Raw genomic sequence first — 27,937 nt, 5'->3', positions numbered from 1 at the left:
CTCCTCAACCGACATCTTCCCATGGCCGAGGAGCTCCTCCCGGAGTCACAGTGCGGATTTCGTCCCCGACGGGTCACAACGGACATGATCCTTTGAGCGCGACAGCTGCAGGTAAAATGCAGGCGAACAGCGCTAGCCCTTATACATGGCTTTCCTCGACCGTACAAAGGCCTTTGACACTGTCAACCACGAGGGTCTATGGAGCGTCCTTCTCCGTTTCGGATGCCCCCTCATGAATAAATAAGTATTTGAATAGCTACCGCCCCTTCCTCATGAATAAATAAGTATTTGAATAGCTACCGCCCCTTCCTCATGAATAAATAAGTATTTGAATAGGTACCGCCCCTTCCTCATGAATAAATAAGTATTTGAATAGGTACCGCCCCTTCCTCATGAATAAATAAGTATTTGAATAGGTACCGCCCCTTCCTCATGAATAAATAAGCATTGACTAGTGACTAGTGGGGTACCGCAAGGTTCAGTGCTGGGGCCCCAGCTATTTACAATATACATTAATGATTTAGATGAAGGAATTGAATATAATATCTCCAAGTTTGCAGATGACACTAAACTGGGTGGCAATGTGAGCTGTGAGGAGGATGCTATGAGGCTGCAGGGTGACTTGGACAGGTTAGGTGAGTGGGCAAATGCATGGCAGATGCAGTGTAATGTGGATAAATGTGAGGTTATCCACTTTGGTGGCAAAAACAGAGAGACAGACTATTATCTGAATGGTGACAGATTAGGAAAAGGGGAGGTGCAACGAGACCTGGGTGTCATGGTACATCAGTCATTGAAGGTTGGCATGCAGGTACAGCAGGCGGTTAAGAAAGCAAATGGCATGTTGGCCTTCATAGCGAGGGGATTTGAGTACAGGGGCAGGGAGGTGTTGCTACAGTTGTACAGGGCCTTGGTGAGGCCACACCTGGAGTATTGTGTACAGTTTTGGTCTCCTAACTTGAGGAAGGACATTCTTGCTATTGAGGGAGTGCAGCGAAGGTTCACCAGACTGATTCCCGGGATGGCGGGACTGACCTATCAAGAAAGACTGGATCAACTGGGCTTGTATTCACTGGAGTTCAAAAGAATGAGAGGGGATCTCATAGAAACGTTTAAAATTCTGACGGGTTTAGACAGGTTAGATGCAGGAAGAATGTTCCCGATGTTGGGGAAGTCCAGAACCAGGGGTCACAGTCTAAGGATAAGGGGTAAGCCATTTAGGACCGAGATGAGGAGAAACTTCTTCACCCAGAGAGTGGTGAACCTGTGGAATTCTCTACCACAGAGAGTTGTTGAGGCCAATTCACTAAATGTATTCAAAAAGGAGTTAGATGTAGTCCTTACTACTAGGGGGATCAAGGGGTCATGGGGTACTGAGGTTGCATGTTCAGCCATGAACTCATTGAATGGCCTACTCCTGCATCTATTTTCTATGTTTCTATTTGAATGGCCACCGCCTCGCCTCCTCCGCGTACCCCTGTTGGCGGGAATTCATTATGAATGAATCTCTCTGGTGGAGATTAAGACCATTTTCTGACTTCTCATTTGGGAGGGGTTGGAGGGGAGAACTTACCAATTCGAAGGAAAGCCTTTGCATTTAGACAGCGCCTTACAGAAATCTCCCTCTCGCATTGAATTTTTTTTTTTAAAAAGAGGTGCAGGGATTTTGTGACTCCACGCACAGCAAGATCTCACAAATAGTGAAATGTTGAATAGAGAGTGCTTCTTTGACCATCGCCTTTTATCAGCCCAGGACGTCCCAAAACGCTTCACCGTCGCCGAAGTACATTCGATCGGCTCTGGATCAGTTCCCATGGATTGGTGGGTAGCTAATTAAAAAAAGGAGAGAGAAAAAACAGGGAATTACAGGCCGGTCAGCCTGACATCGGCACTATCGGAGCAGCCTGGCGGCCTACCTCGCCAGGGAGCAGCACGGGCTGGAGCAGGAGGGCGAATGCAGCGAAGAGGGACGTCACCAAGGCCCAGGTCGGTGATTGGAGCGTGGGGCAGGTACAGCAGGAGCGGCGAGAGATCGTAGAGGGACGCGATCGGGGGCCCGGGAGAGGCCGAGGGCCCAGGGGGCAGCACGGGGCCCAGCCCACACACTGTGTGCGATATGTTGTGCGCACTGGGCCCGTGCAGCAGAGCTGGTCTCCAGCCGTCCTGGTTAACCCTTGCCCCTGGACCCAGACCTCGCTCTGTCAAGCCCCGTGTGGTGGCTGGTGTACAACGGTCACCCCACGTTAAACAAATCCACCCACAGGCACCTTCCACCCTTCAGGATTTAGTTCGGACCTAGAATTTTAGGTCCATCATTGAAACACCGGTGAACTTTTTGACATGGAAGCAAGTCAGCCTCGATTCGAGGGACTACCTATGATGATGATGGTGAGTAGGGAAAATGTTGGAATCAATTATTAAAGATGAAATAGCAGCGTATTTGGAAAGCAGTGACAGGATCGGTCCAAGTCAGCATGGATTTATGAAAGGGAAATCATGCTTGACAAATCTTCTGGAATTTTTTGAGGATGTAACAAGTAGAGTGGACAAGGGAGAATCGGTGGATGTGGTGTATTTGGACTTTCAAAAGGCTTTTGACAAGGTCCCACACAAGAGATTAGTATGCAAAATCAAAGCACATGGTATTGGGGGTAATGTATTGGCGTGGATAGAGAACTGGTTGGCAGACAGGAAGCAGAGTCGGGATAAACGGGTCCTTTTCAGAATGGCAGGCAGTGACTAGTGGGGTGCCGCAAGGTTCAGTGCTGGGACCCCAGCTATTTACAATATACGTTAATGATTTAGACGAAGGAATTGAGTGTAATATCTCCAAGTTTGCAGATGACACTAAGCTGGGTGGCGGTGTGAGCTGTGAGGAGGATGCTAAGAGGCTGTAGGGTGACTTGGACAGGTTAGGTGAGTGAGCAAATGCATGGCAGATGCAGTATAATGTGGATAAATGTGAGGTTATCCACTTTGGTGGCAAAAACAGGAAGGCAGAATATTATCTGAATAGCGACAGATTAATAAAAGGGGAGGTGCAACGAGACCTGGGTGTCATGGTACATCAGTCATTGAAAGTAGGCATGCAGGTATAGCAGGTAGTTAAGAAATCAAATGGCATTCTGGCCTTCATAGCAAGAGGATTTGAGTATAGGAGCAGGGAGGCCTTACTGCAGTTGTGCAGGGCCTTGATGAGGCCACACCTGGAATATTGTGTTCAGTTTTGGTCTCCTAATCTGAGGAAGGACATTCTTGCTATTGAGGGAGTGCAGCGAAGGTTCACCAGACTGATTCCCGGGATGGCAGGACTGACATATGAAGAAAGACTGGATCAACTGGGCTTATATTCACTGGAATTTAGAAGAATGAGAGGGGATCTCATCGAAACATATAAAATTCTGACGGGACGGGACAGGTTAGATGCAGGGAGAATGTTCCTGATGTTGGGGAAGTCCAGAACCAGGGGTCACAGTCTAAGGATAAGGGGTAAGCCATTTAGGACCGAGATGAGGAGAAACTTCTTCACCCAGAGAATTGTGAACCTGTGGAATTCTCTACCACAGAGAGTTGTTGGGGCCAGTTCGTTGGATATATTCAAAAGGGAGTTAGATGTGGCCCTTACGGCTAAAGGGATCAAGGGGTATGGAGAGAAAGCAGGAATGGGGTACTGAGGTGAATGATCAGCCATGATCATATTGAATGGTGGTGCAGGCTCGAAGGGCCGAATGGCCTGCTCCTGCACCTATTTTCTATGTTATCAATTCAAAGGAAAGCCGTTACATTTAGACAGAACCTTACAGACATCTCTCTCGCATTGAATTTCTTTGAGGTGCAGGGATTTTGTTATGCCATACACAGCAAGATCTCAAAAATAGTTAAATATTGAATTGACCAGAGACTATGTCCACGGCCTTTTACCAGCTCAGGATGTCCGAAAGTGATTCACCGTTGACGAGTACTTGTTTCGCAGTGCGGTCACTGTTGTAATGGGGGAAATGCGGCCAGCCAATTTGCGCACAGCAAGCTCCCACAAACCGCAATGTGATAATCGGAGAAGTTTACAGCACCGAAAGAGGCCATTTCGACCCATCGTGTGCACACGGCAAACGAGGCAATCCAGCCTAATCCCACTTTCCAGCCCTCGGTCCGTAACCTTGCAGGTCACGGCACGTCAAGCGCACATCCGAGTACTTTTTAAATGTGGTGAGGGTTTCTGCCTCGACCACCCTTTCAGGCAGTGAGTTCCGCCCCAGACCCCCACCACCCTCTGGGTTAAGAAATATCCCCTCAAATCCCGTCTAAACCTCCCCCCCCATTTACTTTAAATTTATGCCCCCCTGGTTGTTGACCCCTCTTGCTGAGGGAAATAGGCCATTTCTATAGCCAAGATTCTCCAGTCCTGGCAACATCCTGGTAAATCTCCTCTGTACCCTCTCCAGTGCAACATCCTGGTAAATCTCCTCTGTACCCTCTCCAGTGCAACATCCTGGTAAATCTCCTCTGTACCCTCTCCAGTGCAACATCCTGGTAAATCTCCTCTGTACCCTCTCCAGTGCAACATCTTGGTAAATCTCCTCTGTACCCTCTCCAGTGCAACATCCTGGTAAATCTCCTCTGCACCCTCTCTAGTGCAACATTCTGGTAAATCTCCTCTGTACCCTCTCCAGTGCAACATCCTGGTAAATCTCCTCTGTACCCTCTCCAGTGCAACATCCTGGTAAATCTCCTCTGTACCCTCTCCAGTGCAACATCCTGGTAAATCTCCTTTGTACCCTCTCTAGTGCAACATCCTGGTAAATCTCCTCTGCACCCTCTCCAGTGCAACATCCTGGTAAATCTCCTCTGCACCCTCTCTAGTGCAACATCCTGGTAAATCTCCTCTGCACCCTCTCCAGTGCAATCACATCTTTCCTGTAATGCGGTGACCAGAACTGCACGCAGTACTCCAGCTGTGGCCTAACCAGTGTTTTATACAGTTCAAGTATAACCTCCCTGCTCGTGTCCTATGCCCTGGCTAATAAAGGCAAGTATTCCGTATGCCTTCTTAACTATCTCATCCACCTGGCCTACTACCTTCAGGGATGTGTGGACCTGCACTCCAAGGTCCCTTTGTTCCTCTACACTTCTCAGTGCCCTACCATTTAATGTTTACTCCCTTTCCTCGTTAGCCCTCCCCAAATGCATTACCTCACACTTCTCTGCTACTGTTCTGTTCACCTGACCAGTTGATCGATATCTTCCTGCAGTCCACAGCTTTCTTCATTATCAACCACACGGCCGATTTTTGTATCATCTGTGACCCAGATCATCTGTTTTAGTGATGTTGGGTTGAGGGATAAAAATTGGCCCCAAGATACCGGGGAGAACTCCCCCTGCTCTTCTTCGAAATAGTGTCACGGATTGTTTACGTTCACCTGATAGAGAAGGGGCCTCTAAAAGACAGCCCCTCCGACAGTGCGGTGCTCCCTCAGTACCGCCCCTCCGACAGTGCGGCGCTCTCTCAGTACTGCCCCTCCGACAGTGCGGCGCTCCCTCAGTACCGCCCCTCCGACAGTGCGGCACTCCCTCAGTACCGCCCCTCCGGCAGTGCAGCGCTCCCTCAGTACTGCCCCTCCGACAGTGCGGCACTCCCTCAGTACAGCCCCTCCGACAGTACGGTGCTCCCTCAGTACCGCCCCTCCGACAGTGCGGCGCTCCCTCAGTACTGCCCCTCCGACAGTGCGGCGCTCCCTCAGTACTGCCCCTCCGACAGTGCGGTGCTCCCTCAGTACCGCCCCTCCGACAGTGCGGCACTCCCTCAGTACTGCCCCTCCGACAGTGCGGCACTCCCTCAGTACTGCCCCTCCGACAGTGCGGCGCTCCCTCAGTACCGCCCCTCCGGCAGTGCAGCGCTCCCTCAGTACTGCCCCTCCGACAGTGCGGCACTCCCTCAGTACCGCCCCTCCGACAGTGCGGCGCTCCCTCAGTACCGCCCCTCCGACAGTGCGGCGCTCCCTCAGCAATGCACTGGGAATGTCAACCAGCATTATGGGCTCAAGTCTATAGCGCTACTTGAACTCACAACCTGAGAGCGAGACCACAAGGGAGCCTCCACACTCATCTTCTCCTCCCCTCCCCAAAGATTGAGACAGCGACACAAATATAAAGAAAAGCGGTTTGTAATCTGATATTTTTTTTAATTTTACTGTAATCTTTCATTCTTCATGTCGTAATACAAATGAGAACAAATTCCTTGTTCTGAAATTTACAAAGGTATATCGAAGGGTTCGTTTTAAATTTGAATTAAAGGAATAAATTACAGTTTCGCAGCAGAGTGGCTGAGAGTAGACAGGCTGGAACAGGAGATGGCTTCGCTGTTGCCAACAGAGGGAATGGACGGGGGAGAAATCTTCAGAGAACAGCTCGCCCGACATTAACTCTGTGATGGGTTGCGGGAAAGGGGGGGGGGGGGAAAGCAAGAGCTGCCCAAGCGAAACCGTAACAGGCGACAAACGGCACTGCTCCCCTCAGAGATGGCCTTCACACCAAGGGAGCGACGATCGAGATGGTTTTTAAAAAAAAACGGGGGTAGGGGTGGGAGCAGCGAGATTTAACCCGATATAAATTGGGGCGACGATGCCAAGAGTAAGCAGAGAGCAAACTGCAGACACACACAGAAAGGCGCCGTCTGGAACGATTACATGGAGCTGGTATCAACTGGACTGGGAGTCGCTGCAGGAAAACCATTATTGCCTGGAAAGACCACGGAATCGAGGAGCAAATGAAAGTGACTAGCTTTCAGAAAGGTTATATTTGTAAAATGGATATTAAAAATTCGGAACCCCTCCCCGGTAACATCAGGTTGCGGTCTGAAATGTACAGGGTGCATGGACAATAGACCCAGAACAGTTTCCTCTCCATTCCACAATTAGCCTCGAAGGATTTCGGAGATCTGGATTATCCTCCCAGGGCAGGTACAGCACGGGGTTAGGGTCTGAGTAAAGCTCCCTCGACACTGTCCCATCAAACACTCCCAGGGCAGGTACAGGGGGTTAGATACAGAGTAAAGCTCCCTCTCCACTGTCCCATCAAACACTTCCAGGGCAGGTACAGGGGGTTAGATACAGAGTAAAGCTCCCTCTACACTGTCCCATCAAACACTCCCAGGGCAGGTACAGCACGGGGTTAGATACAGAGTAAAGCTCCCTCTACACTGTCCCATCAAACACTCCCAGGGCAGGTACAGGGGGTTAGACACAGAGTAAAGCTCCCTCTACACTGTCCCATCAAACACTCCCAGGGCAGGTACAGGGGGTTAGATACAGAGTAAAGCTCCCTCTACACTGTCCCATCAAACACTCCCATGGCAGGTACAGGGGGTTAGATACAGAGTAAAGCTCCCTCTACACTGTCCCATCAAACACTCCCGGGGCAGGTACAGGGGGTTAGATACAGAGTAAAGCTCCCTCTACACTGTCCCATCAAACACTCCCAGGGCAGGTACAGGGGGTTAGATACAGAGTAAAGCTCCCTCGACACTGTCCCATCAAACACTCCCAGGGCAGGTACAGGGGATAGATACAGAGTAAAGCTCCCTCTACACTGTCCCATCAAACACTCCCAGGGCAGGTACAGGGGGTTAGATACAGAGTAAAGCTCCCTCTACACTGTCCCATCAAACACTCCCAGGGCAGGTACAGCACGGGGTTAGATACAGAGTAAAGCTCCCTCTACCCTTGACATTTCCCCATCTCCAGTCCCTCTTCCCCGAAAAACCTGTGGACACTTGGGGCTGGAGTGACATTTTCGAGAAGGAGATCGATAGATTTTACGCGAGGGGAGGGTATAAAGGGATATGGATGAAAGGCGGGCAAACGACGATGAGGAATAGGTCGGCTGTGATCCTCCGGCCTTGGTGCGGGATGAGGGGGCGGGGGAAGAGAATGAGACTCCCACCGTTCAGTCAAGGCTCACGCACAAAGAGCGGGCACTTGGGTGAGGCACTGTATGGTGACTGGCACATACTGTATCCCAGTCAGAATATTTGGGGAGAGCCAGAGAGAGAGAGAGAGGTGTGGGAGAGAGCTAGAGAGAGAGAGAGGGGGGGGGGTGGGAGAGGAGGAGGGAGAGAGCCAGCGAGAGAGAGAGAGCGGGAGAGACAGAAAGAGAGAGAGAGAGAGAGAGAGAGCGCGCGAGCGGGAGAGAGAGAGCGCGCGAGCGGGAGAGAGAGAGAGCGCGAGCGGGAGAGAGAGAGAGAGCGAGCGGGAGAGAGAGAGAGAGCGAGCGGGAGAGAGAGAGAGAGCGAGCGGGAGAGAGAGAGAGAGCGAGCGGGAGAGAGAGAGAGAGCGAGCGGGAGAGAGAGAGAGAGCGAGCGGGAGAGAGAGAGAGAGAGAGCGAGCGGGAGAGAGAGAGAGAGCGAGCGGGAGAGAGAGAGCGGGAGAGAGAGAGCGAGCGGGAGAGAGAGAGCGAGCGGGAGAGAGAGAGCGAGCGGGGGAGAGAGAGAGAGAGAGAGCGAGCGGGAGAGAGAGAGCGAGAGGGAGAGAGAGAGAGATCGCGAGCGGGAGAGAGAGAGAGAGCGAGCGGGAGAGAGAGAGAGAGCGAGCGGGAGAGAGAGAGAGAGCGAGCGGGAGAGAGAGAGAGAGCGAGCGGGAGAGAGAGAGAGAGCGAGCGGGAGAGAGAGAGAGAGCGAGCGGGAGAGAGAGAGAGAGAGAGCGAGCGGGAGAGAGAGAGAGAGAGCGAGCGGGAGAGAGAGAGAGAGCGAGCGGGAGAGAGAGAGAGAGCGAGCGGGAGAGAGAGAGAGAGCGAGCGGGAGAGAGAGAGAGAGAGCGAGCGGGAGAGAGAGAGAGAGAGAGAGAGAGAGAGAGAGCGGGAGAGAGAGAGAGAGCGGGAGAGAGAGAGAGAGCGGGAGAGAGAGAGAGAGCGGGAGAGAGAGAGAGAGAAAGAGAGAGAGAGCGGGAGAGAGAGAGCGGGAGAGCGGGAGAGTCAGAGAGAGAGAGAGAGCGGGAGAGACAGAGAGTGTGAGAGACAGAGAGCGCACGGGAGAGAGAGAGCGGTCTCTGCAACTAAAATCCTATGACCCCATTTTAAAAAGATTTAAAGACCAGTTCTCCCTTTCCAAGACAACTAGTTTTTTTTTTATAAATAAAAAGGCGGCGGCTGTAAGTGGCACAAAAATCTGGCAGGCCAGCGGTGGGCGGCCTTTGAATCAGGCCTTGCCCGGACAGTCAGTTGCTATCAGTGTATCCGTCGTTACTGCAGGCCCGCGCGTGTCCCCGAGTCCACGCACTGGCGGCGAGAGCACGACGGGGACGGAGGCAAGAGCACGGGCGGGGGTTGGGGGGGGAAAGGCGCGTGCGGCAACAATCGCGCACGCCCGCTTTCTCTACTGGCAACTCCTCCCCGCGAAAGGGGGGGAGGGGGAGATGAGGGGAACAACAACAACCACCTTACGCTCGGCGTGCGAGACGGTAAATCCACGAGCGAGCGCGGGCGATAACACGACCACGAGCTCGGCGCGGAATTGCCGCCGCGCACCGGACCGACCAATCGGGAGAGGCTTTCGGGCGGCGGGAATCACCGACGACGACCCCGGTCGATCAGCCCAATAACAACTTCCTTCAAGAGCTTTGCGAGAGAAAGGGGGGAGGGGTGCGGGGGAAATAAATTGATTCTTTAACGGGGGGGGGGGACACGTCAGCGGATCAGGCGACATGTCCGTGGAAGTATTATAAATCCGGGGAAGGTGTTGGGATGGCGGGAGGAGGGGGGGACGAGAGAGGCTGGTGCACCGCCCCCCTTCCTTCAAGCCCCTCCTTTACAGCAGGAGGCACGGGCTCTTGCTCTTGGCCTTCTTGGCCTGCAGGGCTGCCCGGGTGGCGAGCTCGAAGACCTCGCGCACCCCGTCTTTCGTCTTGGCCGAGCACTCCAGGTAGCCGAAGGCGTTGATACGACTGCCCATCTCTTTCGCCTCGTCTGGCTTCACCGGCTCCTGGGGGCGAGAGATAGGAGAGAGGATGCGTGAGCGCGCGCGGGGCATGTGAATAAATCAGCTTAGCGTCTGTCCGCAACCCCGTTCCCCCCTCCCCGCAACCCCGCGCGCATCCGAGATGCCGACTCTCGCTGGGGCACAGATTGACAGGCAAGCTTCGGCTGCGGACATTCGACCAAGGGGGGCGTCGCCGCTGAGCCCGCCTGCGTCCCCAGCGGGAGTGTTGGGAGTTCAGGGGTGGGGTCACAGTTAAACTTCTTCCCTCTCTCCACCCTACCCCCAACACAGTCAAGGCCGACTGCAACCCAGTGCTGTGGGGACATGTTCGAGGGCGGCGGGAGAGCGAGAGCGAGGCACGAGATCGGTGTGGCTTTAAACGGGCGGGTAGAGTCCGTGATAGGGGAGAGGAGAGGGCAGAGAGGAGTTTGAATGGGTGGGTGGGTCAGTGAGAGGGGAGAGGGCAGGGGGGAGATTGAATGGGTGGGTAGGGTCAGTGATGGGGGAGAGGGAAGGGAAGGGGGGGAGATTGAATGGGCGGGTCGGGGCAGCAATGGGAGAGTGGGCAGGGGGAGATTGAATGGGCGGGTAGGGTCAGCGATGGGGGAGAGGGAAGGGGTGGGGGGGGGGGGGGGGGGAGAAAAGAGATTGAATGGGCGGGTCGGGGCAGCGATGGGGGAGAGGGAAGGGAAGGGGGGGGGAAAGAGATTGAATGGGCGGGTCGGGGCAGCGATGGGAGAGTGGGCAGGGGGAGATTGAATGGGCGGGTAGGGTCAGCGATGGGGGAGAGGGAAGGGAAGGGGTGGGGGGAGAAAAGAGATTGAATGGGTGGGTCGGGTCAGCGATGGGAGAGTGGGCAGGGGGAGATTGAATGGGCGGGTAGGGTCAGCGATGGGGGAGAGGGAAGGGAAGGGGTGGGGGGAGAAAAGAGATTGAATGGGCGGGTCGGGGCAGCGATGGGGGAGAGGGAAGGGAAGTGGGGGGGGGAGAAAGAGATTGAATGGGCGGGTCGGGGCAGCAATGGGAGAGTGGGCAGGGGGAGATTGAATGGGCGGGTAGGGTCAGCGATGGGGGAGAGGGAAGGGGGGGGGGGGGGGAAAGAGAGATTGAATGGGCGGGTAGGTTCAGTGATGGGGGAAAGAAGAGGAGGAGGCAGATCGGTAATGGCCCAGACTCACACCGAGGGATCAACCAATAGGGCGACACACTGGAGGAGAGCCCGTGCGCGGTGAACCAGTTCACCCGCTGAGTGCGTGTCCCCGGGGGAGAGGGAGCGGACCCCTGGGCCTGGCGCCCATCGCATCACCTGCTTCATCTTGGCCAGCTCTCGCCGTGTGTGCTCATCGCTCCGCAAGTCCTTCTTGTTCCCCACCAGGATGATGGGGATGTTGGGGCAAAAGTGCTTCACCTCGGGCGTCCACTTCTCGGGGATATTTTCTGTCGGGGGAAAAAACAGGCGCAAAAAAAAAAAACACGGCAATTTAAGTCTTCCGTCCCCATGGTTCATTTTATGAGACACAATACTTGGCTGACATTTCAAACTCGGGGCAACTCAGAAAGCGGAGTAGAGCTGGTCGGAGCAGAGGATGAAACGCCTCGTGCAGGCGGAGGAGCCGCAAGAGGCCCCACAGCGCCACCGCTGGTGGGAGGCTGCAACTACAGCGTGACCGTTTACATAGACACATACCACTATCCATCGAAATAAAAGGAATTTAGAAACAAACTGTCGAACATAGGAACAGGAGGAGGCCGTTCAGCCCCTCGAGCTTGTTACATTAGGAACAGGAGGAGGCCGTTCAGCCCCTCGAGCCTGTTACATTAGGGACAGGAGGAGGCCGTTCAGCCCCTCGAGCCTGTTACATTAGGGACAGGAGGAGGCCGTTCAGCCCCTCGAGCTTGTTACATTAGGAACAGGAGGAGGCCGTTCAGCCCCTCGAGCCTGTTACATTAGGAACAGGAGGAGGCCGTTCAGCCCCTCGAGCCTGTTACATTAGGAACACGGAGGCGGCCGTTCAGCCCCTCGAGCCTGTTACATTAGGGACAGGAGGAGGCCGTTCAGCCCCTCGAGCCTGTTACATTAGGGACAGGAGGAGGCCGTTCAGCCCCTCGAGCCTGTTACATTAGGAACAGGAGGAGGCCGTTCAGCCCCTCGAGCCTGTTACATTAGGGACAGGAGGAGGCCGTTCAGCCCCTCGAATCTGCTTCGCCATTCAATGAGATCGCGTCTGATCTGTATCTTAACTGCCTTGGTTCCATAACCCTTACCCAACAAAACTCTTATCGATCTCAATCTTGAAATTTTCAATTGACCCGCTTTTTTTTTGGGGGGGGCGTGGGGGATGGAGTTCCAGATTCCCACTGCCCTTTGTGTGAAGAAGTGCTTCCTGACTTCACCCCTGAATGGCCTGGCTCTAATTTGAAAGTTCTACCCCCTTGTTCTGGATTCTCCCCACCAGAGGAAACAGTTTCTCTCTCTATACCCGATCGAAACAATCTTAAATCACCTCACAAAACCCACGACCTCTACCAGCTAGGACAAGGGCAGCAGGTGCATGGGAACACCACCACCTCCACGTTCTTGGAAATATATCGGCCGTTCCTTCATTGTCGCTGGGTCACAATCCTGGAACTCCCTCCCTAACAGCACTGTGGGAGCACCTTCACCACACGGACTGCAGCGGTTCAAGAAGGCAGCTCACCACCACCTTCTCAAGGGGCAATTAGGGATGGGCAATAAATGCCGGCCTTGCCAGCAACACCCACATCCCGTGAACGAATAAAAAGAAAATACTTCAATTAGCTCAGCCCCTTAATCTTCCACACTCAAGAGAACACAAGCCGTGAGAGAGAAGAGAATTAGCAAAACAACTTACCTAAACTGTCAGGGCTGTCGATTGAAAAGCACATTAAAATAACGTCAGTGTCTGGGTAGGAAAGGGGTCTGAGCCGATCGTAGTCCTCTTGCCCAGCCGTGTCCCACAGTGCCAATTCCACCTGCCGCACATTTAAACGTAATTATTAGAGAAGTTCTGTACCCTTGTGTACAGTGACAGACCTGTACCCACTAGTACTGTACCCCAGTGTTATACAGTGACAGACCTGTACCCACTAGTACTGTACCCCAGTGTTATACAGTGACAGACCTGTACCCACTAGTACTGTACCCCAGTGTTACACAGCGACAGACCTGTACCCACTAGTACTGTACCCAAGTGTTATAGTGACATATCTGTAAGCACGAGCACTGTATCCCAGTGTTATACAGTGACAGACCTGTACCCACCAGTACTGTACCCCAGTGTTATAAAGTGACAGACCTGTACCCACCAGTACTGTACCCCAGTGTTATACAGTGACAGACCTGTACCCACCAGTACTGTACCCCAGTGTTATACAGTGACAGACCTGTACCCACCAGTACTGTACCCCAGTGTTATAGTGACAGACCTGTACCCACCAGTACTGTATCCCAGTGTTATACAGTGACAGACCTGTACCCACCAGTACTGTACCCCAGTGTTATACAGTGACAGACCTGTACCCACCAGTACTGTACCCCAGTGTTATACAGTGACAGACCTGTACCCACCAGTACTGTACCCCAGTGTTATACAGGGACAGACCTGTACCCACCAGTACTGTACCCCAGTGTTATACAGTGACAGACCTGTACCCACCAGTACTGTACCCCAGTGTTATAGTGACAGACCTGTACCCACCAGTACTGTACCCCAGTGTTATACAGTGACAGATCTGTACCCACCAGTACTGTACCCCAGTGTTATACAGTGACAGACCTGTACCCACCAGTACACACTCACAACTAAGCTATACTTGCGACAGGAATGGGTGGCACCAGTGCGACACACTCATCTATGAAAGTCTCTGCCCTCCCACTCTCCCACCCCTGCCCCCCCCCCACAAATATCAGCTCCTCTAATCAGATCTACCGATCCCAGCCTTGAATATACTCAACGACTGAGCCTCCACAGCCCTCTGGGGCAGAGAATTCCAAAGATTCACCACCCTCCGAGTGAAGAAATTCCTCCTCATCTCAGTCCTAAATTGCCGACCCCTTATCCTGAGACTGTGTGACCCCTGGTTCTAGACTCCCCAGCCCGGGGAGGGGAAAACACCCTCCCTGCATCTACCCTGTCAATCCCCCTCAGAATGTTTCAATGAGATCATCTCTCATTCTTCTAAACTCTGGCATATATAGGCTGAGAAAGTACTTCATTTTTGAAAATAGAAGGGAATACAGTGTGCCCTTGTGTATTCCTTTGGAACTCCCTCCCTAAACCTCTCCGCCTCTCTCTCTCCTCCTTTAAGACACTCTTTAAAACCGACTCTTTGACCAAGCTTTGGCGTTACCGGTCTTAATATCTCCTTATAAGAACATAAGGGCAAAGGAGCAGCAGGAGTTTGTTGGGGGATGTGATCGGGCCCAGGGGGCAGCACGGGGCCCAGCCCACACACTGTGCGATATGTGGGCGCACTGGGTCCGTGCAGCAGGGCAGGTCTCCAGTCGTCCTGGTTAACCCTTGCCCCTGGACCCAGACCTCGCTCTGTCGAGCCCCGTGTGGTGGCTGGTGTGCAACGGTCACCCCACGTTAAAAAAATCCACCCACGGGCATCTTCCACCCTTCAGGATGGAGTTTGGGATCGGGAATGTTAGGTCCTTCACTGAACCACCTGTTAACTTATCCATTTTCGGCAAGTCATCCTCGATACGAGGGACTGCCTGATGACGATAACATAAGAAGCAGGAGTCGGCCATTCGGCCCCTCGAGCCTGCTCCGCCATTCAATAAGATGGCGGCTGATCTGATCTTGGCCTCAGCTCCACTTCCCCGCCCGCTCCCCAGAACTCTCGCCTCCCTCACTACCGGTACTAATATCTCCGCGCGCGCACGCTCCCCAAAAAAAACAGCTTGCAAATCTGCTTCCGGTCACAAAGCACGCCCTTCGAAGGCAACGCGTTGCCCGCGCGCGGTGGGGTGGGGGGGGGGAACCATCGGCGGGCTGTTGCCTGCCTCACCCACCTGCTTGCCGTCCACTTCGATGTCGGCCACGTAGTTCTCGAAGACGGTGGGGACGTACACCTCGGGAAACTGGTCCTTGCTGAAGACGATCAGGAGGCAGGTCTTGCCGCAGGCCCCGTCGCCCACGATCACCAGCTTCTTGCGGATGGCCGCCATCGCCGGCTGCGGGGGAGGGGGAGAGAGAGAGAGAGAGAGAGACGGAGGGCAGTGAGTGGCACAGCCAGGCGGGGGGCGGGCTAATGGCCGTCGCCCAGGGGGGGGCGGCAGCTTCAAACCGCTCAGCCGCGCACTCACCCATACGCCGCTCCAACGGCACGCTTAGTAAATTGCCTGATTGAGAACACGACATAGACAAGGGTTCCCCAATTCCCACCCCCCCACACACCCCTCCCCGCCAGTTAAACCCCCTCAGCTTCGAGCTGGTTAATCTCAATCAGGGAGCAGGAATGGTGCGGCCCTCCGTGAGACTGAAAGCTGCCGCCAGTCAGGCTCCTGATTCGACGCAGGCTCCGAGAACCCCCACCCCCGGCTCCAGAGACTCGAGCGCAATAAGCTAGGCTGGCGCTCCACAGAGGGAGTGCCACGCTGTCGGAGGGGCGGTACTGAGGGAGCGCCGCACTGCGCTGTCGGAGGGGCGGTACTGAGGGAGCACCGCACTGCGCTGTCGGAGGGGCGGTACTGAGAGAGCGCCGCACTGCGCTGTCGGAGGGGCGGTACTGAGGGAGCGCCGCACTGTCGGAGGGGTGGTACTGAGGGAGTGCCGCACTGTCGGAGGGGCTGTATTTCGGGATGAGACATTAAACCGAGGCCCCGTCTGCCCTCTCGGGCGGATGTAAAAGATCCCGGGGCCACTATTGGAAGAAGAGCAGGGGGAGTTCTCCCCGGTGTCCTGGGGCCAATATTTATCCCTCGACCAACATCACTAAAACAGACGATCCGGGTCATTATCACATCGCTGTGTGTGGGAGCTTGCTGTGCGCAAATTGGCGTTTCCCACATTACAACAGCGAGCGCGCTTCCAAAAAAAAAAGTGCTTCGTTGGGTGTGGGGCACTTTGGAACGACCGGTAGTGATGAAAGTGACTCGCTATCGAAATGCAAGTCTTAAAATCCGCCGATTGTTGCTGGGAGGGCAGGGGTCAGCAAAGGGACCTACCTACTTGCCTGGATTGTCACCCACCCCGCTTCTGAAGCCAAGAGTGGGGGGAGAGGGACAGAGAAGCCGGCCAGACCCAGCCCCTTCAGGAGGGGAAGACAAGAGAGAGAGAGGCACAAGAGAGGGGAGACTTGGGCTGCTCCCGGTTGATGTGGCTCTGTGGATTTGCGGGTTGGGCCAGAAGTTTCGTTGGGCAGAGGCCCGTAGGGGGAAGTGATGAGTGTGTGTGTGTGCGTGTGTGTTGTGTGTGTGTGTGTGAAGCACAGGCGGAGATGACGTAAGGGAAGGCCTATGCGGAAATGTGGCCTTAACGTTTCCAAAGATTGCCTCTGTGCGAACAACAAACATTTGAAAGAGCAACAGGGTGGGGGACGGAAATAAAAACCAAACCAGAACTTTGAGATGGATAACTGGAAAGGGTGGAGCAGAAACAGACCACGCAAGCAGACACTGAACAGGGACCTGGAGATTAATCCGCTCACAGAACTGAAAGACAAGACTTAAACTGAATTTTAATCCAAAGAAAAATATAGTTAAATCATTTGAGTTAATTTGAAGAGGATTTCCTGACAGGAAATATGGCAATTTATTGTGCGTGGGCGGTGTTTTTTTTTAAAAAAAACGCCCACCCACAAAGGCTCTCCCTCCCCCACCGCACACGTTGCCCATCACACCGCTAAACAGCCCGGTCCCGCCCCGCACAGCCCAATCTGACCCCAAACCTCGCAACCTCATCCCCAAACCTCCCAACCTCATCCCCAAACCTCCCAACCTCATCCCCAAACCTCGCAACCTCATCCCCAAACCTCCCAACCTCATCCCCAAACCTCCCAACCTCATCCCCAAACCTCCCAACCTCACCCCCAAACCTCCCAACCTCACCCCCAAACCTCCCAACCTCACCCCCAAACCTCCCAACCTCACCCCCAAACCTCCCAACCTCACCCCCAAACCTCCCAACCTCACCCCCAAACCTCCCAACCTCACCCCCAAACCTCCCAACCTCACCCCCAAACCTCCCAACCTCACCCCCAAACCTCCCAACCTCACCCCCAAACCTCCCAACCTCATCCCCAAACCTCCCAACCTCATCCCCAAACCTCCCAACCTCATCCCCAAACCTCCCAACCTCATCCCCAAACCTCCCAACCTCATCCCCAAACCTCCCAACCTCATCCCCAAACCTCCCAACCTCATCCCCAAACCTCCCAACCTCATCCCCAAACCTCCCAACCTCATCCCCAAACCTCCCAACCTCATCCCCAAACCTCCCAACCTCACCCCCAAACCTCCCAACCTCACCCCCAAACCTCCCAACCTCACCCCCAAACCTCCCAACCTCACCCCCAAACCTCCCAACCTCACCCCCAAACCTCCCAACCTCACCCCCAAACCTCCCAACCTCACCCCCAAACCTCGCAACCTCACCCCCAAACCTCGCAACCTCACCCCCAAACCTCGCAACCTCACCCCCAAACCTCGCAACCTCACCCCCAAACCTCGCAACCTCACCCCCAAACCTCGCAACCTCACCCCCAAACCTCGCAACCTCACCCCCAAACCTCGCAACCTCACCCCCAAACCTCGCAACCTCACCCCCAAACCTCGCAACCTCACCCCCAAACCTCGCAACCTCACCCCCAAACCTCGCAACCTCACCCCCAAACCTCGCAACCTCACCCCCAAACCTCGCAACCTCACCCCCAAACCTCGCAACCTCACCCCCAAACCTCGCAACCTCATCCCCAAACCTCGCAACCTCATCCCCAAACCTCGCAACCTCATCCCCAAACCTCGCAACCTCATCCCCAAACCTCGCAACCTCATCCCCAAACCTCGCAACCTCACCCCCAAACCTCGCAACCTCACCCCCAAACCTCGCAACCTCACCCCCAAACCTCGCAACCTCACCCCCAAACCTCGCAACCTCACCCCCAAACCTCCCAACCTCACCCCCAAACCTCCCAACCTCACCCCCAAACCTCCCAACCTCACCCCCAAACCTCCCAACCTCACCCCCAAACCTCCCAACCTCACCCCCAAACCTCCCAACCTCACCCCCAAACCTCCCAACCTCACCCCCAAACCTCCCAACCTCACCCCCAAACCTCCCAACCTCACCCCCAAACCTCCCAACCTCACCCCCAAACCTCCCAACCTCATCCCCAAACCTCCCAACCTCATCCCCAAACCTCCCAACCTCATCCCCAAACCTCCCAACCTCATCCCCAAACCTCCCAACCTCATCCCCAAACCTCCCAACCTCATCCCCAAACCTCCCAACCTCATCCCCAAACCTCCCAACCTCATCCCCAAACCTCCCAACCTCATCCCCAAACCTCCCAACCTCATCCCCAAACCTCCCAACCTCATCCCCAAACCTCCCAACCTCATCCCCAAACCTCCCAACCTCATCCCCAAACCTCCCAACCTCATCCCCAAACCTCCCAACCTCACCCCCAAACCTCCCAACCTCACCCCCAAACCTCCCAACCTCACCCCCAAACCTCCCAACCTCACCCCCAAACCTCCCAACCTCACCCCCAAACCTCCCAACCTCACCCCCAAACCTCCCAACCTCACCCCCAAACCTCGCAACCTCACCCCCAAACCTCGCAACCTCACCCCCAAACCTCGCAACCTCACCCCCAAACCTCGCAACCTCACCCCCAAACCTCGCAACCTCACCCCCAAACCTCGCAACCTCACCCCCAAACCTCGCAACCTCACCCCCAAACCTCGCAACCTCACCCCCAAACCTCGCAACCTCACCCCCAAACCTCGCAACCTCACCCCCAAACCTCGCAACCTCACCCCCAAACCTCGCAACCTCACCCCCAAACCTCGCAACCTCACCCCCAAACCTCGCAACCTCACCCCCAAACCTCGCAACCTCACCCCCAAACCTCGCAACCTCATCCCCAAACCTCGCAACCTCATCCCCAAACCTCGCAACCTCATCCCCAAACCTCGCAACCTCATCCCCAAACCTCGCAACCTCATCCCCAAACCTCGCAACCTCATCCCCAAACCTCGCAACCTCACCCCCAAACCTCGCAACCTCACCCCCAAACCTCGCAACCTCACCCCCAAACCTCGCAACCTCACCCCCAAACCTCGCAACCTCACCCCCAAACCTCCCAACCTCATCCCCAAACCTCCCAACCTCATCCCCAAACCTCCCAACCTCATCCCCAAACCTCGCAACCTAATCCACAAACCTCCAGATTTAACCCCAAACGTTGGAATTTAACCCAAACCTCCAAATTTAACCCCAAACGTTGGAATTTAACCCAAACCTCCAAATTTAACCCCAAACGGCAGAACTTATCCCCAAACCTCCAAATTTAACCCCAAACGTCGGAATTTAACCCCAAACTCCAAATTTAACCCCAAATGTCAGAACTTAACCCCAAACCTCCAAATTTAACCCCAAACGCCAGAATTTAACCCAAACCTCCAAATTTAACCCCAAACGCCAGAATTTAACCCCAAACGTTGGAATTTAACCCAAACCTCCAAATTTAACCCCAAATGTCAGAACTTAACCCGAAACCTCCAGATTTAACCCCAAACCTCCAGATTTAACCCCAAACCTCCAGATTTAACCCCAAACCTGCAAATTTAACCCCAAACGCCAGAATTTAACCCCAAACCTCCAAATTTAACCCCAAACCTCCAAATTTAACCCCAAACGTCAAAATTTAACCCAAACCTGCAAATTTAACCCCAAACGCCAGAATTTAACCCCAAACCTCCAAATTTAACCCCAAACCTCCAAATTTAACCCCAAACCTCCAAATTTAACCCCAAACGCCAGAATTTAACCCCAAACCTCCAAATTTAACCCCAAACGTCGGAATGTAACCGCCACACGCTGGGACGCGGCCCGGCCGCGGTTTCCTTGTCTCTCTCTCTCTCTCTCTCTCTGACGCTTTCTCTTTCTCTCTCTCTCTCGGTGTTTAAACTAAACTCGATTTTAAAAAAAAGACAACATTCCGGGGGCCCCGGCCCTTGCGGGCCCGCTCCCCTCCGCCCCCCGCCGCCGCAGGCAGCAGGGACTCGCCTTCCATCGCCAAACCTGGCATCGTCTTCCTGAGGTAAAAAAAATAAAAGTCGGAAATTTTCTCCCTTTCAAGCTTATATATTTATAGAGATTGTGTTACCTGCTTTCCTCCTGACTGTATGTATATATATTATATATATATAAAGGTCGATTATATATTATTCTCCTTTAATTTTATAAATAATGTTTTTTTTCTGCGAGCGGACTGCGCCGCCTCAACCCAACTTGCTGCGCGAGCCGGGCGCGGTTTTTTTTCCGCACGCCCCCCCCCCCCCCTGGCTCTTCACCAAGCTCAGCCAATGGGCAGCCGCTCCGTCCCGCTTTCCTCCAATGGCGAGGCCGCCTTTTTGCCGACCACGTGGGGGTGGGGAGGGGCGGGACTTCCGGTAGCGGCCAGCAGGTTTGGTTGTCAGCCGCCGCCGCCGCTCTCACTCCCCCTCGCGCGCAGGGGCCGGAAGTTGTGTGACGTGTCGTGCGTGGCTGTGTGGGGAGGGAGGGAGGGAGGGGGGGGGAAAGAGAGGAAATGGTGCAATGGGCAGACCCCACCCCACACATGACTCCGCCCACGATCTCACACTCAGCCAATCAGCTGCAGCCAGTGGGCACTGCACCGGCAGGGGGAGCTCCAGCACCAGTTAAATGGCTTGCAATCCTATTAATGCATCATCCTGATTAAATTCATAATTCTGATTAAATGCATTGTAGTCCTATTAATGCATAATTCTGATTAAATGCATTGCAATCCTATTAATGCATAATTCTGATTAAATGCATAATTCTGATTAAATGCCTTGTAGTCCTATTAATGCATCATCCTGATTAAATTCATAATTCTGATTAAATGCCTTGTAGTCCTATTAATGCATAATTCTGATTAAATGCATTGCAATCCTATTAATGCATAATTCTGATTAAATGCATAATTCTGATTAAATGCCTTGTAGTCCTATTAATGCATAATTCTGATTAAATTCATAATTCTGATTAAATGCCTTGTAGTCCTATTAATGCATAATTCTGATTAAATGCATTGCAATCCTATTAATGCATAATTCTGATTAAATGCATAATTCTGATTAAATGCCTTGTAGTCCTATTAATGCATAATTCTGATTAAATTCATAATTCTGATTAAATGCATTGTAGTCCTATTAATGCATAATTCTGATTAAATGCATTGCAATCCTATTAATGCATAATTCTGATTAAATTCATAATTCTGATTAAATGCCTTGTAGTCCTATTAATGCATAATTCTGATTAAATGCATTGCAATTCTATTAATGCATAATTCTGATTAAATTCATAATTCTGATTAAATGCCTTGTAGTCCTATTAATGCATAATTCTGATTAAATGCATTGCAATCCTATTAATGCATAATTCTGATTAAATGCATAATTCTGATTAAATGCCTTGTAGTCCTATTAATGCATAATTCTGATTAAATTCATAATTCTGATTAAATGCATAATTCTGCTTAAATGCCTTGCAGTCCTATTACTGCATAATTCTGATTAAATGGATAATTCTGATTAAATGCCTTGCAGTCCTATTAATGCATACTTCTGATTAAATGCATTGCAATCCTATTAATGCATAATTCTGATTAAATGCCTTGCAGTCCTATTAATGCATAATTCTGATTAAATTCATAATTCTGATTAAATGCATAATTCTGCTTAAATGCCTTGCAGTCCTATTAATGCATAATTCTGATTAAATTCATAATTCTGATTAAATGCCTTGCAGTCCTATTAATGCATAATTCTGATTAAATGGATAATTCTGATTAAATCGCTTGCAATCCTATTAATGCATAATTCTGATTAAATGCATAATTCTGATTAATGCATAGAAACAGAGAAAATAGGTGCAGGAGCAGGCCATTCGGCCCTTCGAGCCTGCACCACCATTCAATATGATCATGGCTGGTCATGCAACTTCAGTACCCCATTCCTGCTTTCTCGCCATACCCCTTGATCCTTTTAGCCGTAAGGGCCACATCGAACTCCCTTTTGAATATATCTAATGAACTGGCCTCAACAACTTTCTGTGGTCGAGAATTCCACAGGTTCACAATTCTCTGGGTGAAGAAGTTTCTCCTCATCTCGGACCTAAATGGCTTCCCCCTTATCCTTAGACTGTGACCCCTGGTTCTGGACTTCCCCAACATCGGGAACATTCTTCCTGCATCTAACCTGTCCAGTCCCGTCAGAATTTTATATGTTTCTATAAGATCCCCTCTCATCCTTCTAAACTCCGGTGAATACAGGCCCAGTTGATCCAGTCTCTCCTCATATGTCAGTCCTGCCATCCCGGGAATCAGTCTGTGAACCTTCGCTGCACTCCCTCAATAGCAAGAACGTCCTTCCTCAGATTAGGAGACCAAAACTGTACACAATATTCCAGGTGAGGCCTCACCAAGGCCCTGTACAACTGCAGTAAGACCTCCCTGCTCCTATACTCAAATCCTCTCGATATGAAGGCCAACATGCCATTTGCCTTCTTCACCGCCTGCTGTACCTGCATGCCAACTTTCAATGACTGATGTACCATGACACCCAGGTATCGTTGCACCTCCCCTTTTCCTAATCTGTCACCATTCAGATAATATTCTGCCTTTGTGTTTTTGCCCCAAAGTGGATAACCTCACATTTATCCACATTATACTGCATCTGCCATGCATTTGCCCACTCACCTAACCTGTCCAAGTCACCCTGCAGCCTCTTAGCATCCCCCTCACAGCTCACACTGCCACCCAGCTTAGTGTCATCTGTAAACTTGGAGATATTACACTCAATTCCTTCATCTAAATCATTAATGTATATTGTAAATAGCTGGGGTCCCAGCACTGAGCCCTGCAGCACCCCACTAGTCACTGCCTGCCATTCTGAAAAGGACCCGTTTATCTCTGCTTCCTGTCTGCCAACCAGTTCTCTATCCACGTCAGTATATTACCCCCAATACCATGTGCTTTGATTTTGCACACCAATCTCTTGTGTGGGACCTTGTCAAAAGTCTTTTGAAAGTCCAAATACATCACATTCACCGGTTCTCCCTTGTCCACTCTACTTGTTACATCCTCAAAAAATTCCAGAAGATTTGTCAAGTATGATTTCCTTTTCATAAATCCATGCTGACTTGGACCGATCCTGTCACTGCTTTCCAAATGTGCTGCTATTTCATCTTTAATAATTGATTCCAACATTTTCCCCACTACTGATGTCAGACTAACCGGTCTATAATTACCCGTTTTCTCTCTCCCTCCTTTTTTAAAAAGTGGTGTTACATTAGCTACCCTCCAGTCCATAGGAACTGATCCAGAGTCGATAGACTGTTGGAAAATGATCACCAATGCATCCACTATTTCTAGTGCCACTTCCTTAAGTACTCTGGGATGCAGACTATCAGGCCCCGGGGATTTATCGGCCTTCAATCCCATCAATTTCCCCAACACAATTTCCCGCCTAATATAGATTTCCTTCAGTTCCTCCTTCTCACTCGACCCTCGGTCCCCAAGTATTTTCGGAAGGTTATTTGTGTCTTCCTTCGTGAAGACAGAACCAAAGTATTTGTTCAATTGGTCTGCCAATTCTTTGTTCCGCATTATAAATTCACCTGAATCTGACTGCAAGGGACCTACGTTTGTCTTCACTAATCTTTTTCTCTTCACATATCTATAGAAGCTTTTGCAGTCAGTTTTTATGTTCCCGGCAAGCTTCCTCTCATACTCTATTTTCTCCCTCCTAATTAAACCCTTTGTCTTCTGCTGCATTCTAAATTTCTCCCAGTCCTCAGGTTTGCTGCTTTTTCTGGCCAATTTATATGCCTCTTCCTTGGATTTAACACTATCCTTAATTTCCCTTGTTAGCCACGGTTAAGCCACCTTCCCCATTTTATCTTTACTCCAGATAGAGATGTACAATTGTTGACGTTCATCCATATGATCTTTAAATGTTTGCCATTGCCTATCCACCGTCAACCCTTTAAGTATCATTTGCCAGTCTATTCTAGCCAATTCAGGCCTCAAACCATCGAAGTTACCTTTCCTTAAGTTCAGGACCCTATTTAATTCTCATTAAATGGCTTGCAATCCTATTAAGAACATAAGAAATAGGAGCAGGAGTCGGCCATTCGGCCCCTCGAGCCTGCTCCGCCATTTAATACGACCATGGCTGATCCGATCATGGACTCAGCTCCACTTCCCTGCCCGCCCCCTTATCGATTAAGAAAGTGTCTATTTCTGTCTTAAATTTATTCAATGTCCCGGCTCCCACAGCTCTCTGAGGCAGCGAATTCCACAGATTTACAACCCTCAGAGAAGAAATTCCTCCTCATCTCAGTTTTAAATGGGCGGCCCCTTATTCTAAGACCATGCCCCCTAGTTCTAGTCTCCCCCATCAGTGGAAACATCCTCTCTGCATCCACCTTGTCAAGCCTCCTCATAATCTTATACGTTTCGATAAGATCACCTCTCATTCTTCTGAATTCCAATGAGTAGAGGCCCAACCTCCTCAACCTTTCCTCATAAGTCAACCCCCTCATCCCCGGAATCAACCGAGTGAACCTTCTCTGAACTGCCTCCAAAGCAAGTATATCCTTTGATAAATATGGAGACCAAAACTGCACGCAGTACTCCAGGTGTGGCCTCACCAATACCCTGTATAACTGGAGCAAGACTTCCCTGCTTTTATGCTCCATCCCCTTTGCAATAAAGGCCAAGATACCATTGGTCTTCCTGATCACGTGCTGTACCTGCATACTATCCTTTTGTGTTTCATTCACAAGTACCCCCAGGTCCCTCTGTACTGCAGCACTTTGCAATCTTTCTCCATTTAAATAATAACTTGCTCTTTGATTTTTTCTGCCAAAGTGCATGACCTCACACTTTCCCACATTATACTCCATCTGACAAATTTTTGCCCACTCACTGAGCCTGGCTGTGTCCTTTTGCAGATTTTGTGTCCTCCTCACACATTGCTTTTCCTCCCATCTTTGTATCGTCAGCAAACTTGTCTACGTTACACTCAGTCCCTTCCTCCAAGTCATTAATATAGATTGTAAATAGTTGGAGTCCCAGCACTGATCCCTGCGACACCCCCCTAGTTACTGACTGCCAACCAGAGAATGACCCATTTATCCCAACTCTCTGTTTTCTGTTAGTTAGCCAATCCTCTATCCATGCTAATATATTACCCCCAACCTCGTGACCGTTTCTCTTGTGCAGTAACCTTTTATGTGGCACCTTGTCAAATGCCTTCTGGAAATCCAAATACACCACATCCACTGGTTACATAGAAACATAAAAACATAGAAATTAGGTGCAGGAGTAGGCCATTTGGCCATTCAAGCCTGCACCATCATTCAATATGATCATGGCTGAACATTCCCTCAGTACCCCATTCCTGCTTTCTCTCCATACCCTTTGATCCCTTTAGTCTCTGTCGGAGGGGCGGTACTGGGAGTGTTTGATGGAACAGTGTAGAGGGAGCTTTACTCTGTATCTAACCCCGTGCTGTACCTGCCCTGGGAGTGTTTGATGGGACAGTGTAGAGGGAGCTTTACTCTGTATCTAACCCCGTGCTGTACCTGCCCTGGGAGTGTTTGATGGGACAGTGTAGAGGGAGCTTTACTCTGTATCTAACCCCGTGCTGTACCTGCCCTGTGAGTGTTTGATGGGGACAGTGTAGAGGGAGCTTTACTCTGTATCTAACCCCGTGCTGTACCTGCCCTGTGAGTGTTTGATGGGACAGTGTACAGGGAGCTTTACTCTGTATCTAACCCCCTGTACCTGCCCTGGGAGTGTTTGATGGGACAGTATAGAGGGAGCTTTACTCTGTATCTAACCCCCTGTACCTGCCCTGGGAGTGTTTGATGGGACAGTGTAGAGGGAGCTTTACTCTGTATCCAACCCCCTGTACCTGCCCTGGGAGTGTTTGATGGGACAGTGTAGAGGGAGCTTTACTCTGTATCCAACCCCGTGCTGTACCTGCCCTGGGAGTGTTTGATGGGACAGTGTAGAGGGAGCTTTACTCTGTATCTAACCCCCTGTACCTGCCCTGGGAGTGTTTATTGATTCTGATTGAATGATAAGTGTTCCATCCGACTAGCAATCTCGTCGCTCACTGTGACGAAGATATAAAAAGCACAGGGAGCGACGCAGGCTGAATGAAAACAGCATGTCTCTTCATGTAACCGCAACGTGTGAGGGCCAGATACAGATCACGGGATGGAGGCTGGAATTTGCGGAATGCAGGCTACAAATCCCGCCGGGAATCGCTTTACTGGGTGAGAGTTCACATCAAGCGGCGATGGGTAAATAAAATAATTGAACTTCTATAGCGCCTTTCACGGCCACCGGACGTCCCAAAGCGCTTTACAGCCAATGAAATACTTTAGCAGTGTAGTCACTGTTGTGTTGTGGGAAACGCCAATTGTCGCACAGCAAGCTCCCACACACAGCGATGTGATAATGACCCAGATCGTCTGTTTTAGTGATGTTGGTCGAGGGATAAATATTGGCCCCAGGACACCGGGGAGAACTCCCCCTGCTCTTCTTCCAATAGTGGCCCCGGGATCTTTTACATCCGCCCGAGAGGGCAGACGGGGTCTCGGTTTAATGTCTCATCCCGAAATACAGCCCCTCCGACAGTGCGGGGCTCCCTCAGTACCGCCCCTCCGACAGTGCGGGGCTCCCTCAGTACCGCCCCTCCGACAGTGCGGTGCTCCCTCAGTACCGCCCCTCCGACAGTGCGGCGCTCCCTCAGTACCGCCCTTCCGACAGTGCGGGGCTCCCTCAGTACTGCCCCTCCGACAGTGCGGGGCTCCCTCAGTACTGCCCCCTCCGACAGTGCGGGGCTCCCTCAGTACCGCCCCTCCGACAGTGCGGCGCTCCCTCAGTACTGCCCCTCCGACAGTGAGGCGCTCCTTCAGTACTGCCCCTCCGACAGCGCGGCGCTCCCTCAGTACCGCCCCTCCAACAGTGAGGCGCTCCCTCAGTACCGCCCTTCCGACAGTGCGGGGCTCCCTCAGTACCGCCCCTCCGACAGTGCGGCACTCCCTCAGTACTGCCCCTCCGACAGTGCGGGGCTCCCTCAGTACTGCCCCTCCGACAGTGCGGGGCTCCCTCAGTACTGCCCCTCCGACAGTGCGGCGCTCCCTCAGTACTGCCCCTCCGACAGTGCGGCGCTCCCTCAGTACCGCCCCTCCAACAGTGCGGGGCTCCCTCAGTACCGCCCCTCCGACAGTGCGGCGCTCCCTCAGTACCGCCCCTCCGACAGTGCGGTGCTCCCCCAGTACCGCCCCTCCGACAGTGCGGGGCTCCCTCAGTACTGCCCCTCCGACAGTGCGGGGCTCCCTCAGTACTGCCCCTCCGACAGTGCGGGGCTCCCCCAGTACTGCCCCTCCGACAGTGCGGGGCTCCCTCAGTACTGCCCCTCCGACAGCGCAGTGTGGCGCTCCCTCAGTACTGCCCCTCCGACAGTGAGGCGCTCCCTCAGTACCGCCCCTCCGACAGCGCGGGGCTCCCTCAGTACCGCCCCTCCGACAGCGCAGTGCGGCGCTCCCCTCAGTATTGCCTCATCCCTCAACATACATCACTAAAACAGACGCTCCGGGTCATTATCACATCGCTGTGTGTGGGAGCTTGCTGTGCGACAATTGGCGTTTCCCACATCGCAACCGTGAGCGCGCTCCAAAAATGTAC

The 27,937-nt window shown here is 52.4% G+C and overlaps 1 protein-coding gene across 1 annotated transcript; it reads right to left on the bottom strand.

Annotated features, from left to right (window-relative positions):
• Positions 1 to 6,158: 6,158 nt before the first annotated feature.
• Positions 6,159 to 20,472, bottom strand: LOC139241901 (ras-like GTP-binding protein O-RHO). Its single transcript, XM_070870130.1, has 5 exons — positions 20,330 to 20,472; positions 15,009 to 15,170; positions 12,841 to 12,961; positions 11,274 to 11,404; positions 6,159 to 9,970 (listed from the first exon to the last, which is right to left on the bottom strand). Exons 2-5 carry the CDS (start codon positions 15,162 to 15,164, stop codon positions 9,797 to 9,799), a joined length of 582 nt encoding a protein of 193 aa, XP_070726231.1. The 5' UTR covers positions 15,165 to 15,170; positions 20,330 to 20,472; the 3' UTR covers positions 6,159 to 9,796.
• Between the last annotated feature and the right edge of the window lie 7,465 nt (positions 20,473 to 27,937).

The sequence above is a fragment of the Pristiophorus japonicus genome, unplaced genomic scaffold (genome assembly GCF_044704955.1).
Source record: "Pristiophorus japonicus isolate sPriJap1 unplaced genomic scaffold, sPriJap1.hap1 HAP1_SCAFFOLD_1155, whole genome shotgun sequence".
Taxonomy (NCBI): Eukaryota; Metazoa; Chordata; class Chondrichthyes; family Pristiophoridae; genus Pristiophorus; species Pristiophorus japonicus.
This window is presented reverse-complemented; position numbering and strand designations above follow the sequence as displayed.

Excerpts from the sequence above, each read along its gene's own strand:
- LOC139241901 (XM_070870130.1), bottom strand. The coding sequence starts at position 15,164 with ATGGCGGCCATCCGCAAGAAGCTGGTGATCGTGGGCGACGGGGCCTGC. Across the intron at positions 12,962-15,008 it reads TCGAAGTGGACGGCAAGCAG|GTGGAATTGGCACTGTGGGA; the intron begins GTGGGTGAGGCA and ends AATGTGCGGCAG. Across the intron at positions 9,971-11,273 it reads AGCTGGCCAAGATGAAGCAG|GAGCCGGTGAAGCCAGACGA; the intron begins GTGATGCGATGG and ends TCTCGCCCCCAG.